This window comes from Homarus americanus, unplaced genomic scaffold, assembly GCF_018991925.1.
Source record: "Homarus americanus isolate GMGI-L3 unplaced genomic scaffold, GMGI_Hamer_2.0 scaffold1024, whole genome shotgun sequence".
Taxonomy (NCBI): Eukaryota; Metazoa; Arthropoda; class Malacostraca; order Decapoda; family Nephropidae; genus Homarus; species Homarus americanus.
Window position 1 is genome coordinate 476974 of NW_024715228.1, and position 16066 is coordinate 493039.

Sequence of the window (16066 nt, forward strand, 5' to 3'; positions counted from 1 at the left end):
AAATAACCCGTATTGTAAATGCATTAAAATGGTAAGAAGCAATGGTAAAATTTTAATGAGTGTTTTATTAGTAGTTATGTGGAGGGATGTTAATAGTTATGGTAATTATGGTAGAAATAATTGAGAAAATGCTAAAATATTTTCTCGCCGTAATGATTTATGACTCGTGGCACTGACTTATGACTCGTGGCACTGACTTATGACTCGTGGCACTGACTTATGACTCGTGGCACTGACTTATGACTCGTGGCACTGACTTATGACTCGTCGTACTGACTTGCGACTCGTCATCTGACTTATGACTCGTGGCCTACGCTCGTGGCACTGACTTATGACTCGTGGCACTGACTTATGACTCGTGGCACTGACTTATGACTCGTGGCACTGACTTATGACTCGTGGCACGACTTGACTCGTGGCACTGACTTATGACTCGTGGCACTGACTTATGACTCGTCGTACTGACTTATGACTCGTGGCACTGACTTATGACTCGTGGCACTGACTTATGACTCGTGGCACTGACTTATGACTCGTGGCACTGACTTATGACTCGTCGTACTGACTTATGACTCGTCTCACTGACTTATGACTCGTTGCACTGACTTATGACTCGTCGTACTGACTTATGACTCGTCTCACTGACTTATGACTCGTTGCACTGACTTATGACTCGTTGCACTGACTTATGACTCGTCTCACTGACTTATGACTCGTGGCACTGACTTACTGTTCCTCGATAGTAGCAGCGCTGATCACTTAATCGCGACACTGACCCACAATGGCCTTTAGATCATGACACTGACCCCCACAGCTCCTTAGCCTCTAGGCCGAGCTTTAACACTTAGCAGTAGGAGGTGGCACTAGTGCGTGTGGACATCAGTGTGGTGTCACTGCTCATTTGACACACACACACACACACACACACACACACACACACACACACACACACATGTATACACATCCACGAATATGCACACACCTCTACAACACGGACACCACACCATCCCGTCCCTACATTACCCACATAGTACTGGGCGGCTACGGCGTGTGGGTTAGCAGTCTTAACGTGCAGAGCTGCTCGCCCATAAGATGGCTCAAACCTGTACATAGACAGTTTATACGACAAGTTTTGTGCATCATTTTGCTTGCTCTGGTTTTTTTCCTTTTTCTCTCCTAGGGAATGGGCGTGACTTTAATTTTACAGTTTTCTATTTGCATGCTTTTCACTAGTATAAGACGCGGGTTCCCTCCCAAGGTGAGGCATTCAGAGTGCATCCCGTCCTCTCTGGCTGGCTGGCTGCTACTGCTCCTGCTGCTGCTGCCTGGCACTACATCGCATGTTAAGGCACTACACTCTGGCACTCCTCCTGTTCCTCAGTTTCCACACTATTTCCTTTTTGACTCGCCACTTCCACCGAGTTGTAAGGTACCTGCTCTCTCCCCACGGCGGCCACAAACCTGAGGAGGGAACCCCAACCCGGCCACCGCGTGCTGGGTGTTGCTAGGTGTACGACACTGTCTCCCTGCCTGCCCCTCACACCTCCCTCCCTTCTCTGTGGGCAGTTGTCATCACACCTGCCTCTCACAGCACCCCCCACCCCACCCTCCCTCCTGCACGCCTCACCCACCCACCCACCTTCACCATCCTCCCGTTTGTCAACTTGTTCCATCTACAGTAACCATGCGTCTGTCTTTACCCGTCTACTAGTCCTTACTTACCTCACCTCCATTTATAATCACACTCACAGACTGAAAATTGCCCATTCGACATACTCCTCCAATCAGCAACCTCATATAGCAGCCTGCCTGCCTACCGAGCTATTAACCTAACTACCTCTCTACCTACTTAGCTCGACCTGTTGTTATAACCTAATATAATTCAACTAATACGGTATAATTGACTGAAACACACCAAAGGTTATTATTATTACCATTATTATTATTATGTTATGTTTTTAATGTTATTATTATTATGATTATTATTTATCAGCAATATCGATTATCGTTTTATTATTATAATTATTATTGTAGTTATAATAGTAGTCGTTGTTGTGATTATTATAGCAATCATATAATAATTACACACACACACAGTATATGTGTGTGTGTGTGTGTGTGTGTGTGTGTGTGTGTGTGTGTGTGTACAGTGCGTGCGTATATGTATTTGTATATGTGAGAGGAGTGTGTATCTGTGTAAGTGTACAGTATTTGTACATATAAAAAGGACTTCCACTGACTCACCAGTGCCTAACTAAACTAAACCACCATCAAAAGGTAACTAACTTAAATCACTAAACATTAAACCTGTCATTAATCCCCCAAAAGGCGTGGCATGAATTACACCTGTCACTTATTAATGGGGTGTCCTTACCACTACAGTAAGCACACCTCCTCCCCTTGTGTTGTCTTTAATAATCACTAATATTATCCCCCGTAGGCGATGTAGTGAGAGATTTTAGTCAAGATTATTTGTCTGTCTGTCAGTCTGTTTATTCTCGTGATGATGTGGCAGTAGAGGCAGGGGACGATTATGTTGGTCGGCTGTAGCGGCAGGAGATATGTTTGTGGTCAGACCGCTGTCGGCAGTAGGGCAGGGGACGATTATGTTTGTGGTCAGGACTCGGCTGTAGTCATGGCAGTAGGGCAGGGACGATTATGTTTGTGGTCAGGACTCGCTGTAGCGCAGGGGTAACTCAGGATGCATATGGCAGTAGGGGCAGGGGACGATTATGTTTGTGGTCAGGACTCGGCTGTAGTCATGGCAGTAGGGAGCAGGGGACGATTATGTTTGTGGTCAGGACTCGGCTGTAGTCATGGCAGTAGGAGCAGGGGACGATTATGTTTGTGGTCAGGACTCGGCTGTAGTCATGGCAGTAGAGGCAGGGGACGATTATGTTTGTGGTCAGGACTCCTGTAGTCATGGCAGTAGGAGCAGGGGACGATTATGTTTGTGGTCAGGACTCGCGGAGTCATGGCAGTAGGCAGGGGACGATTATGTTTGTGGTCAGGACTCGCTGTAGTCATGGCAGTAGGGCAGGGGACGATTATGTTTGTGGTCAGGACTCGGCCGTAGTCATGGCAGTAGGGCAGGGACGATTATGTTTGTGGTCAGGACTCGGCTGTAATGGGTAGAGGCAGGGGACGATTATGTTTGTGGTCAGGACTCGGCTGTAGTCATGGCAGTAGAGGCAGGGATGATTATGTTTGTGGTCAGACTCGGCAGTCTGGCAGTAGGGCAGGGGACGATTATGTTTGTGGTCAGGACTCGGCTGTAGTCATGGCAGCAGGGCAGGGACGATTATGTTTTGGTCAGGACTCGGCTGTAGTCTGGCAGGGCAGGGATTATGGTCAGACTGAGTCGGCGCAGGGGACATGGCAGGACTGGGTAGTCGGCGTAGGGCAGGGGACGATTATGTTTGTGGTCAGGACTCGGCTGTAGTCATGGCAGTAGGGGCAGGGGACGATTATGGTGGGTCAGGACTCGGCTGTAGTCATGGCAGTAGGGCAGGGGACGATTATGTTTGTGGTCAGGACCGGCTGTAGTCATGCAGTAGGGAGGGACGATTATGTTTGTGGTCGGACTTGGCTGTAGTCATGGCAGGGGCAGGACGATTATGTTTGTGGTGACTGGCTGTAGTCGGGCAGTAGGGCAGGGGGATTATGTTTGTGGACTGGCTGTAGTCATGGCAGTAGAGGAGGGACGTTATTGGGTCGACTCGGCTGTAGATGGCAGTAGGGCAGGGGACGTGTTTGTGGTCAGGACTCCAGTCATGGCAGTAGGGCAGGGACGATTATGTTTGTGGTCAGGACTGGCTGTAGTCGGCAGTAGGGGGGAGATTGTGTAGGACTCGGCTGTAGTCATGGCAGTAGGGCAGGGGACGATTATGTTTGTGGTCAGGACTGGCTGTAGCATGGCAGTGGGCAGACGATTATGTTGGTCAGACTGCTGTAGTCATGGCGTAGGGCAGGACGATTATGTTTGTGGTCAGGACTCGCTGTAGTCATGGCAGTAGGAGCAGGGACGATTATGTTTGTGGTCAGGACTCGGCTGTAGTCATGGCAGTAGGGCAGGGACGATTATGTTTGTGGTCAGGACTCGGCTGTAGTCATGGCAGTAGGGCAGGGGACGATTATGTTTGTGGTCAGACTCGGCTGTAGTCATGGCAGTAGGGCAGGGGACGATTATGTTTTGTGGTCAGGACTGGCTGTAGTCATGGCAGTAGGGCAGGGGACGATTATGTTTGTGGTCAGGACTGGCTGTAGTCATGGCAGTAGGAGCAGGGACGATTATGTTTGGACCGGGGGGAGCAGGGACGATTATGTTTGTGGTCAGGACTCGGCTGTAGTCATGGCAGTAGGGCAGGGGACGATTATGTTTGTGGTCAGGACTCGGCTGTAGTCATGGCAGTAAAGGGACGATTATGTTTGTGGTCAGGACTCGGCTGTAGTCATGGCAGTAGGAGCAGGGACGATTATGTTTGTGGTCAGGACTCGGCTGTAGTCATGGCAGTAGGAGCAGGGGACGATTATGTTTGTGGTCAGGACCGGCCGTAGTCATGGCAGTAGGGCAGGGGACGATTATGTTTGTGGTCAGGACTCGGCTGTAGTCATGGCAGTAGGAGCAGGGACGATTATGTTTGTGGTCAGGACTCGGCTGTAGTCATGGCAGTAGGAGCAGGGGACGATTATGTTGTGGTCAGACTCGGCTGTAGTGTAGGCGGGGACGAGTTTGTGGTCGACGGCTGTAGCTGCGTAGGGCAGGGACGTTGTTGTGGTCAGACTCGAGTCTGGCAGTAGGGCAGGGGACGATTATGTTTGTGGTCAGGACTCGGCTGTAGTCATGGCAGTAGAGCAGGGACGATTATGTTTGTGGTCAGGACTCGGCTGTAGTCATGGCAGTAGGAGCGGGGACGATTATGTTTGTGGTCAGGACTCGGCTGTAGTCATGGCAGTAGGGCAGGGGACGATTATGTTTGTGGTCAGGACCGCTGTAGTCATGGCAGTAGGGCAGGGGACGATTATGTTTGGGGTGGTGGGGGGTGTTGTGGTCAGGACTCGGCTGTAGTCATGGCAGTAGGAGCAGGGACGATTATGTTTGTGGTCAGGACTCGGCTGTAGCCGGGCGGTAGGAGCAGGGGACGATTATGTTTGTGGTCAGGACTCGGCTGTAGTCGCGGCAGACAGGGACGATTGTGTGGTCAGACTCGGCTTAGTCTGGCAGTAGGGGCAGGGGACGATTATGTTTGTGGTCAGACTCGGCTGTAGTCATGGCAGTAGGAGCGGGTTTGTTTGTGGTCAGGACTCGGCTGTAGTCATGGCAGTAGGGGCAGGGGACGATTATGTTTGTGGTCAGGACTCGGCTGTAGTCATGGCAGTAGGGGCAGGGGACGATTATGTTTGTGGTCAGGACTCGGCTGTAGTCATGGCAGTAGGGGCAGGGACGATTATGTTTGTGGTCAGGACTCGTGATCATGGCAGTAGGGGCAGGGGACGATTATGTTTGTGGTCAGGACTCGGCTGTAGTCATGGCAGTAGGGGCAGGGACGATTATGTTTGTGGTCAGGACTCGGCTGTAGTCATGGCAGTAGGGGCAGGGGACGATTATGTTTGTGGTCAGGACTCGGCTGTAGTCATAGCAGTAGGGCAGGGGACGATTATGTTTGTGGTCAGGACTCGGCTGTAGTCATGGCAGTAGGGGCAGGGGACGATTATGTTTGTGGTCAGGACTCGGCTGTAGTCATGGCAGTAGGGGCAGGGGACGATTATGTTTGTGGTCAGGACTCGGCTGTAGTCAGGACTCGGCTGTAGTCATGGCAGTAGGGGCAGGGGACGATTATGTTTGTGGTCAGGACTCGGCTGTAGTCATGGCAGTAGGCGATTATGTTTGTGGTCAGGACTCGGCTGTAGTCATGGCAGTAGGGGCAGGGGACGATTATGTTTGTGGTCAGGACTCGGCTGTAGTCATCTTAGTCTAGATAAAGAAAAGACTCACTGAGGAATTATTCATAAAGGTCTTTTTTTCCATCCACAGAAATAAGTTTAAATTAACTCTTTAGGGTCTGGTTATAAGTAAATGTGGCCACAAATAGAAATGTACTCTTGACTGGACTGGTAAAGGTCTGAGGTCCGGCCCAGAGGAACAGTGGTGTAGTGAGGTGTAGCACAGTGTCTCCAGCCTCGAGTGATACAGACTCTCCACTAACTGTGTTCTCAAGTAAACACTAAGTTAATATAATCTAATAACAGTTCATTCTCAGTAAAGTCCTTAAAACTTGAGTCCAACTGGTCATGTTATCACGGGACAAGAATCTTTACAGAAGTATATACGAAGTCGAAATGCGTGACATAATATTCAAGAAACCGCTACAGTCGCCTGCACTTATACCTGGTACAGTGGCCTGGCGCGTTTTGTGAGATGTGGCACCTTTGTGTTTGTTTACATCGTATTAAAACTCCCAGAATGGCCCTAAGAAAACTTCCAATAGTAACCAGACTAAGGATGCTATATAAACATTCCACAGAGTTGCCATATCTCATAAAATGCACCACACACTGTACCAGGTATAAGTGCAGGCGAGTGTACATCTGACACGAGGATAGGCCAGACGTCCACATGGCTGACAGTAGACAGGTTTTACATATCTACATAATATTCAGTCTTGTCGAAATTATCTGCACATAAAATAATCCCTGACAAATTTACCAATAAGCCCACAGAAGGATTTAGAGGCCTTATTAAAATAAAAGGAACATTCCACCGAACCACAACACCACAACAGATTATGAGTGTGTCTGTTGATACACCCGACAGTGTCCAGCAGACCACCTCTTGCTTTACATACTGCCTTGGCTTCTCTTTATCTCCACCTCTCTGCATTCTTCTTCTATTGTGAATATCCTACGAGTCTCTCACTTTGAACTGCTGCTGCACCTTTGTAAAAAAAAAATCCCTTTTGTATTCTGTAAGTATGAATTTTATTACTTCGCTTCTCTGGAAAGCTTCTGACTCGAAAACTTTACGTGTCTGTCTGATATATGTAATTTATAGGACCATGGTCTCCTAGGGGTGGGGGGCAGGAGGGGGGGTGGTAGGGACACAGTGTAGGACACTACTAACCCTTGGCCCCGTCCTTAGGTGCTCAACTACTGCCCCAAGGACATGAAAGCCGACATCTGCGTCCACTTAAACCGTAAAGTGTTCAACGAGCACCCCGCCTTCCGCCTGGCCTCCGACGGCTGCCTTAGAGCTCTCGCCATGCACTTCACCATGAGCCACTCCGCCCCAGGTGAGTCTCTGGTCACGCACTACAGGTAAATCATCTTACTTGTACGACTCTCTGTGTGTGTCTCCCTGGCGGTCCTGGTCCCTGGTTGTGTCCATCAGGAGTTTATTGTTTCATTGTGATTGTGATGGAGTTTGACGCCTTCCATACTGTCATCTGACGGTCGCTATGTACAGTATGGCTCGTAGATAGATGTATAGATATATATATAGATAATTAGATGGATAGGTTGATAGACAATAGACGGATAGGTATAGACAGATAGATGAATCAATGAATAGACGGTTAGGTCTATCAGTGGTTAGTGAGATAAAGCACTTCACTGGGGTAACTTGTGTTGCGTTGCAGGTGACTTGCTGTTCCACACTGGCGAGTCGCTCGACACCCTGTGCTTCATAGTGACGGGGTCGCTGGAGGTGATCCAGGACGACGAGGTGGTGGCCATCTTGGGTAAATGCGACGTCTTCGGTGACACCTTCTGGAAGGACCCCACCGTCGGCCAGAGCGCCGCCAACGTCCGCGCCCTCACCTACTGCGACCTGCACGCCATCAAGCGGGAGAAGCTGCTGGAGGTCCTCGACTTCTACCACGCCTTCGCTAATTCCTTCGCCAGGAACCTCGTTCTCACCTACAACCTCAGACACAGAGTGAGTTATTCCTCCATGCTAGAATATTTTAGACATTCAACAGTACTTAATTTTTTTTTTTTATTTCCGACATGATTGTTGGTCTGTCGTTGTACTAAGACTGTTTGTGTCGTGCAGCTCATCTTCCGGAAGGTGAGCGACGTCCGGCGGGAGAAGGAACTTGCTGAGAGACGCAAACACGAGCCCCAACAGGAGCTCAGCCACGACCACCTAGTTAGGAAGATCTTCTCCAGGTAGGCCAAGTTGTTTTCTGTTGAGAGTGTTGCTGTAGCCGGGGGGAGTGTCTCCTGGGGTGGTACTCAGTCAAGGTTTGGGTACTGATAGGCCGCAGGCTTATCAAAGCTGGACCCGATGTTTTAAAGGCAAGATGAGGCAGCCAGTGACCTTGCAGAACCAGTCAGTGATCTTGGGGGAAAAAATCTTTAGAAATCAATGTCGTTGATTAAGTCTTTGGGAAAGTAAATGTTATTAGGGAACAATTAGACTAATGGTTAATAAATAAATGTCTTTATTAAAAAAAGATAATTCCTGTATATCAAGTTAATAGTTCTTAGTGTTTTGCCCTCATGTGTGCTTCATATATATGTAACTAAGACGTCGAAATAACTTTTTTTTACTATTATAAACTCAGCCTTGGAAGGTCCAGAGGGTGTTTAGTTTGACATATTGACGTGGCTCCGTTGTTGACTTTCATTATTTTCTTTCCTTGTTTTCTGTGACCTTCCGACAACCAGTGTCAGCGAACAATCTTGGAGGTAAAGTCGTCGCCCGGGTCCTACAGTTGAGTCAGACCTCACGGCCTCACGCCCCTCTTCTTGAGTCATTGGCTTTATTGGGGATCTCAGTACTGCTTCGCGAGAGTCAGGGGTCATACTTTTAACCATCTTTTGTTTATACTGCTTTGTTTTATAGCTCTGCTTTATCGGGATCGTTTACTACTTTATCACGTTCCCTCCTGGATGTCTTGAGAGATATGTACTGTCTCTAACTCACTGTTGTTTGGGTGAAGAAGAGACTGTAGCAGAGACCTAGTGAAGCGTGGAGGTGAGGTAGGAGGCGGGTGAGTGAGGGAAAGGGGGGAGGACACTATTCACTCTCCCTCATTTCTCTCACTCTCCCCCACTGCTCTCACCTAAGGCTACCATACACCTCAGCCTCCTTCATCTTGATTAAGTTAAAGTGAATAAGATTTAGGACCAAATATTAACGTGGCGTTTATTTGTGTCTCCACGCTGCATGTGGTATAAAGATCTGCTGACCCGACCTTGGAGGACCAGGTCTCACCCTCCCAGCCTCCAGCTTTACCTCTATGCTTCCTTCTCTCTCACTCTTTCTCTTCCCCTCTCTTTCGCCGCCCCCCCTCATAATACCCACAGGCAGAGTGAGCCACATTATTTGCTGTCACTGGCGCCACCTTCTCAGCAGCTGCCCGGTAGTACACTGCACTCACTCTACTTCTCCCCGGCTGAGCCAGAGGCCATAACTACCTTCCTCCCGCATCACTCACTCACTCGTGCTCAGCAATCATTCTCAAAGATTTATCTCCTGCACCTAGTTCCCAACCATGTCTTGTGCACTCAGAAGCCAGAAAATACAACCAATTCCTCGCCTCACCGGCCTAGGAACACAGATAGCTTGAGCCCTCAGTAGTGGCAGTACAGTACACGCAGCTCTTCCGTCTCCCAGCCGTCAGTGTTTTATGGTTCACTTCTTTGCTTCATACAGTCACTGTGTATGGTCAGCCCCTTTTCCTCACCACTCAGAGCCATGTGGCAGACCTTAGCTTCCCACACACGCTACTCTGCCTTCAGCAGTTAGTGCCGAGGGCCAGTGTCTCACCAGGAGCACCGGGTACCCTGCCCTCACAACCAGTAGACTCAAGACCTCTTCCAAAACTCCTCCTCTATCCTGCTTGTTCACTCTGCTGCCCCTGAGGATCACTCGGGGTAGAATCTCTACATCCAGGCGTAGTCTTAGTTAATTTGTATTTCCATCGCTTTGCATCCCTAACTTACCCAGTTGAGGGGCTGGCTGGGGGTGGCCAGTGACGGTGGGGTGCTCGTGCTCTCCCGCGTGTGTGTCTAGCGCCTCCGCCTCTACCATCATGACGTGGACCAACGTCACCCAGGCTTATGTAAGGCCTCGGGGATAACTCCATCTCTATAGTAGCTGAGACAACAATAGAGATGTGTAGAAGTAGCTTATGATAAGATAAGATAATTAACATATAAGTTTAATGGTAAATATATTACTAGGTAAACTAGGAGACACACCTGACCCGCACCTGACCCGGCCACACCCTCCCGCCTGTAAACTAACTTGTCCATCTTAACTCGCGTCTTTTGTTTCCACACTCGATTACTCAAGAAGCGTGTAGCGACCCGCATTATTTTCTTTTACCCCGATAATATAAATTTCTTACATTAAACTTACTATTTTCCTCCAAATTTGTGTATTGATTTTTTGTTTGTTTTAAGCGTCAAATCTTTCAAGACATTTTACTTGTATTTTTCGTCCTGTATACTTCAAGATTATTTAATTTTTTATTAATAATATTATTCATTTGTTTTGTTATATTTATGATAAAGTAGTTTGTTCAAACTTCTCTGGTGTGTGTATGTGTGTGTGTGTGTGTGTGATTGTATGTATGTATGTATATATGGCCGTGTGTGTGTATGTGTGTGTGATTGCATATATGTATGTATGTTTGTATGTAAGTATGTACAGTATAGATGACCGTGTGTGTGTGTATGTGTGTGTGTGTGTATAGGGTATGTATGTATGTATGCATGTATGTTGTAATGTACAGTATATATGACCGTGTGTGTGTGTGTGTGTGTATAGGATACGTATAAACATATATAGGGTATGTATGTATGTATGTATGTATGTATGTATGTATGTAATGTACAGTATATATGACCGTGTGTGTGTGAGTGTGTGTGTGTGTGGGCCGTGGTGTATAAGAGTACCTGAGTACTGTATATCCATAATATAAATGATGGCGTCTTCACTTAATATCGATATTATTCCTTTCATAAAATTCATATTAATAATACATGTGTAAATAATATCATCTTGCCCCTCCACCGAGTGTGTCCCTTCCACACACACACACACACACACACACACACACACACACACACACACACACACACACACACACACGACAACTAACGCTCTCCTACACTCACTCACACGACAAAAACTAACGCTGGAGACTCGTTGGCAGGTTCCGGAGAGATAAGGCAGGAGGAGGTTCAGGCACCCCCAACAGCGCCTCTTCCGACATGGTGGGGGTGAGCGGCAGGGATGTGGAACGAGGGTCAGGCGAGCGGTCAGACTCTGAGGTGGTGGGCACTACTGATGCTCTCAAGGTAAGTGGCTCTCGCTCTCTCTCTCTCCGGTGCTCTGGCCTCTAACATTATCTTATCTTAAAAGTTCATCTATCTTAGTAAATCTTGAGTAAGAGGTGTGACTGTATTCTGTGTTACCTGCAGGTCGTCAAGATGCCGCCGGCGAGGATGAACAACATTTGTGAGACCAACGGGCCGCGCAAGTGGAAAAACATCTTCGGCAGGAATGAAGGTATGACTCTTATCTGTCCTGCGTGAGGTCACAGTATACCACAGTGACCCCTTACCTGTATTTTGATATCTAATTAGTAGAGTGAAGGTATTCTGTCGTAAACACCACTACTGTGATAGTCTGTTGGATTAGGTTATATAATCAGTTGTAGTTATTTTTCTGTACTTCCAGCGTCGTCAGGGGAATACCTTTGTCATTGTATATACTAGATGTTATTATTACGACTTTACAAGTACTATTGGGAAATATATTCAGGGTTAATATTCGATAAATGTTATTCCATCATCATGATATTAACGCCCATGTGTGACTGATGGTGGTGCTGCAGGCGGGGACGACGAAGGCTCCACCACGGACGAGTGTAACAAGAAGAACCTGATGCAGGACGGGGTGTTGAGGAGCCTCGGCAACAAGCACAACACCAACCTCTCCAAGGTACCTCCCCCCCCCTCCTCCCGCCCTCTGTGATCTTATTCAGGGTCCAGTTTATTTATCTCACACTTCTCGCCTCCATCTAACTCTCAGTCAGTCTCTACGGTAGCATGTGTGAAATCTGTCTTATTCCCTCCTTTTGGAAGATAATCTATCGTTTCATTGAAGGTAAATGTTGCTAGTTAATTGCTAAAGGTGAGACACAGATAATTACCCCAGAGACCAGATGACTCTTTGTGGTGTGTCGCGTGAGGGTGAGACACAATATGTGATCTCTTGAGTTACCCCACCAACACTTACCATCTCTGAAGCAAGAAACCTTTTTCCAATTTAATATATTCTGTGAAAATTTTGATATGGTTTATTATCTTATATTTTCTATTACAGATTTGTAATTTTTCGATAATAATTTCCTCTTTTTTTTCTGCACCACGATCAGCTTTTAATGTTTGGTCTGTATTCCTCGGGTCGTCATCGCCTGCAGCCCTCACCTCTTGCTTCACGGATCTCCTTTACTCTCTACTGTTTATTCTCCTCTTCACTGGTACTTCCCACCTCTCGAAATCATAAACACAATGAATAAATAACGAATAAGATTGATGTTAGTACCTACGAACGACCTTGTTACGGCTCTCAAACTACCCCTTGTGTGTTTACATCTTATATTCATTACGTATCTGGAAGTAACCAATGCGGGGGTCAACTCGAACTAGATAGTGTTAGGTGAAAAGGAATTCGCCGCCATGACATCAAAAGGACAGTCAATTATTACTTGAATCAGATGTCACTTAATATCGTAGAGTATTATGTTTATTGTTTATGTCAGGTCCATTTAGCTGTTGAGGGCGAGTTATCACGAGGTGTTCATTATGACCTGTACCTATAACAAGTGTTCATGATGACGTATGTACATGTAACAGGTGTTCATGATGACGTATGTACATGTAACAGATGGTGTTGACGCTTCCCAACCTGTCAGCTACTTCTCCCGTGTTCTTCACCTGTAGGACAAATTTAGGCATGTTCTGCGACACCTGGGACAATAGCGGGTGGTAGGGCTTTCCTTCAGAAGGTTCAGGGAAACTTTTTCTGGGTAATCTGAGACTTGGATTTGACTCTTGATATATCGCCATGATTCTGTACACCTGAGACGCAATATTTTATTTATCCTTTTTATAAGTACAAGAGCCTGTAGTAGCCTTATGAGGTGTACCATTAAGAGGTGGAGTCCAGATACCTGTTGAGTCTTAACTGTAATTACCAGAAGCCTAAAAGTAAATACCAGACACCTGAGATAAAGGAAGTGGTTGTGTCAGATGCGTTTCATTGGTGACCCGTAGAGATAAGTTGTTGTCAGTGTGTCATGTTAAGTGGCTGACTGTCTGCTACTATGCTGACAGACCCTCGGCGTGACCCCCAAGAGAGCCAATACCTCCACTGCCACCACTCCCGGCACCACACCCAACAACAACCACAACAACAACAATAGTGCCAAGACGGTGGTGAAAAAGGTAACTTGTTGTAGTAGCTGCGGGTGTCCTTCTGTTGGCTGTTTGTACCGCCTCTGTACTGGCTCTGTAACCTCCTTGTACCGCACCAGCCGCAGCTTCTAGTGTCTTGCGGCAGTATTGTAGTGCTCGTACCAGGGTTTTGTATCGTTCCACCCGCAACACCCTGTATTGTGATGGCCGCAGCGACTAACGCCTCCCCCCACCACCTCCTCTCCCGCAGCTTGTAGCAAACATACCACAGAACTGTAGTGAGCCTTAAAGAAGCCTGTAGCGTATACCCGAAGCTTGTAGCGACCTGATGATAGCTTGTAGAGTTTATCGACCCCTGTAGCGTTTAGCCAAACCCCTTAGCGTCTTGGTGGCGGCCTGTAGCATATAGCGTCCATTATAGCGTCCCCTAAAACAACCTATAGTGTCCCTGTAGTTTCCTAAAACAGTCTGTATCGTCCATAAAACGGTCTACAGCGTCCCTTAACACTCTGCAGCTCCCATAAAAGTGTGCAATATCCCCAAATCAGTCTACAGCGTCCCTAAAACAGCTACAGCATCCCCAAAGCAGCCAGTAGGCCCTCAGAGCAGCATGTCGCGCCTCTAACACAACGGGTGATGTCGCACACCATATTGAAACAGCGTCCTTGTTGGCCCCATCCCGTGTGTGTGTGTGTGTGTGTGTGTGTGTGTGTGTGTGTGTGTGTGTGTGTGTGTGTGTCCTCGCCCCCACAGTCCACCTGGGTATTGGACCTAGCTCAACACGACACACACTCACCTGTTGCTACTGTAAAACCTAAACTTGCCAACAACTTTTCGCATGTTGCATGATCTGGACATTGTGATTGGTCAGCTGTACATGTTACCAGCTACTCTGATTGGTTGACTGTACATGTGACTGTGATTGGTCGGCTGTACGTGTGATCAACTACTGTGATTGGTCGACTGAACTTAATTGCCAGTCTTAACTCTCTTTGTTTACATGTATCTGACTGTACCTTAGCTGTAAGTTACTTCAGTGGCCAGTTATCTCTAAGGGTTTCACAGGTGATCATAATACACCACCTACCTGTAATATTCATCGTATATTGTTAGAAGGTCTTTTGCGTATGTGTTGTAAATTTGTATTGCACGAAATTTTTAAATCGGTGTTTGTGTTGCTTGTAATATTAAACACAGATGGTTACTATAGTGCTGTATGTAACACGTGAGGTGTATCCTCCTTCCCTCCTGACGCATAAGAGTGAAGACCATAGCACCGTATTGGTCCTCACTTCAGAAGCCCTATCCTCTGTCCCACCTCCCCACCAACACCTCCCAAGTGTTGTGTCGTAAGAATGACAGCTTAATGCATGAGAAGTTTAATAAAGACAAAAATCTTATTAAATAGTAGATAACTTAGGTTATTTAGGACTTTGAGGCTTGAAGGAGGTGTAACCGAACCTCGGGTGATTCAGGGGAGAGTTTGAGGGTTGAAGGCTTGTTTAGAGAGTTGTGGTGGAGCGTGTGTAGCCACACGTCAGAGGAGGAGATGAAGAAGGGAGATACAGGATTTATGGGGATAACAAAGAAGGATTTCAAGACAAGTCGATGAAGGATCCCGTAGGATGTGATGTATAGGATAATATCATGTTGATTAGTCAAGTCACTGAGGGGAAAAAGGTTCTGCTTCTCTGCTTGACACTTGATGGCTGAGAAGGAGAACCTTACTTCCGTGTCCATAAGTGGCAGCGGGCGAGGCTGTGAGTACTGAGTCAACAAGGATCAGAATGATTTGTCAAAACGTAAAATATGTCTCGTAAAGCTGTGCCACAGTGAGGTAAACACTGTGGTAGAGGTTGTCTTATATGAACACAGTCCCCACACATCTCAGCCCCCGTGTCCGCCATCAACCAGCCTGGAGACACAGCCAGTAAGTACAGCTTCTGTAAAACTTCAGTGTAATCTTCCTTACAGCTCATTAGTGTAGTTACTTACTTACTACACCCAACTACTGTACTCAGTCATTATGTAATGTAGGCGTCTTGACAGACCTTTTTCTTAAGCTGCAGTCGTCCAAACAGAGACTTTTAATGGTCTCAGAAGTACGCACCATAACTCTCTCTAACTCTCTAGTGCACCCGCCCTCATAGATGTTACTTAGCTAGATAGTTGTGCCATCACTGCCACACGATCCTTGAGAACCTGGCAACTATCAGGAGCCTGGCGGGGCGGACCTGTCTGTTGCCACCATTGGTACTGTATTGGAGTATTGTGGCGCAGTAGCTGACTTGGCGGCTGTTCCTCTACAGGATACGCTCGTCCTGGAAGGCAGCACAAAGTTCAAGCTGAATAAGCTGGACTCTCTGGACTCCGGGGTGGGACGGGACCACAAGAATAAGCTGCAGGACAACGATTCCGGCAACGTGACGGACTACATCTCCCCTGTCACGCCGGGCGTCACCACAGTCGACTGCCAGCAGATTATCGCCAGCCTCATGGACTTTAAGGTAAAGAACCCACCATGACCTTGTGTCCTGAGGTAACGGAAGCTCACATTAATGAAGAAGGCTCACTGTTGGCGGTGACGTCTGATTTCCTCTGCTTTGATGTTTAATGATATTACCTGCGTCGA

The 16066-nt window shown here is 47.3% G+C and overlaps 1 protein-coding gene across 1 annotated transcript in view; it reads left to right on the top strand.

Moving 5' to 3' along the window:
* LOC121855047 (potassium voltage-gated channel protein eag-like) overlaps nt 1-16066 on the top strand; it is an 86767-nt gene that overhangs the window by 61185 nt on the left and 9516 nt on the right. The window contains 8 exon segments of the mRNA XM_042349876.1: nt 7139-7289; nt 7635-7933; nt 8051-8166; nt 11166-11310; nt 11434-11521; nt 11850-11956; nt 13354-13464; nt 15744-15941. Of these exon segments, the coding sequence (XP_042205810.1) occupies nt 7139-7289; nt 7635-7933; nt 8051-8166; nt 11166-11310; nt 11434-11521; nt 11850-11956; nt 13354-13464; nt 15744-15941 (1215 nt within the window).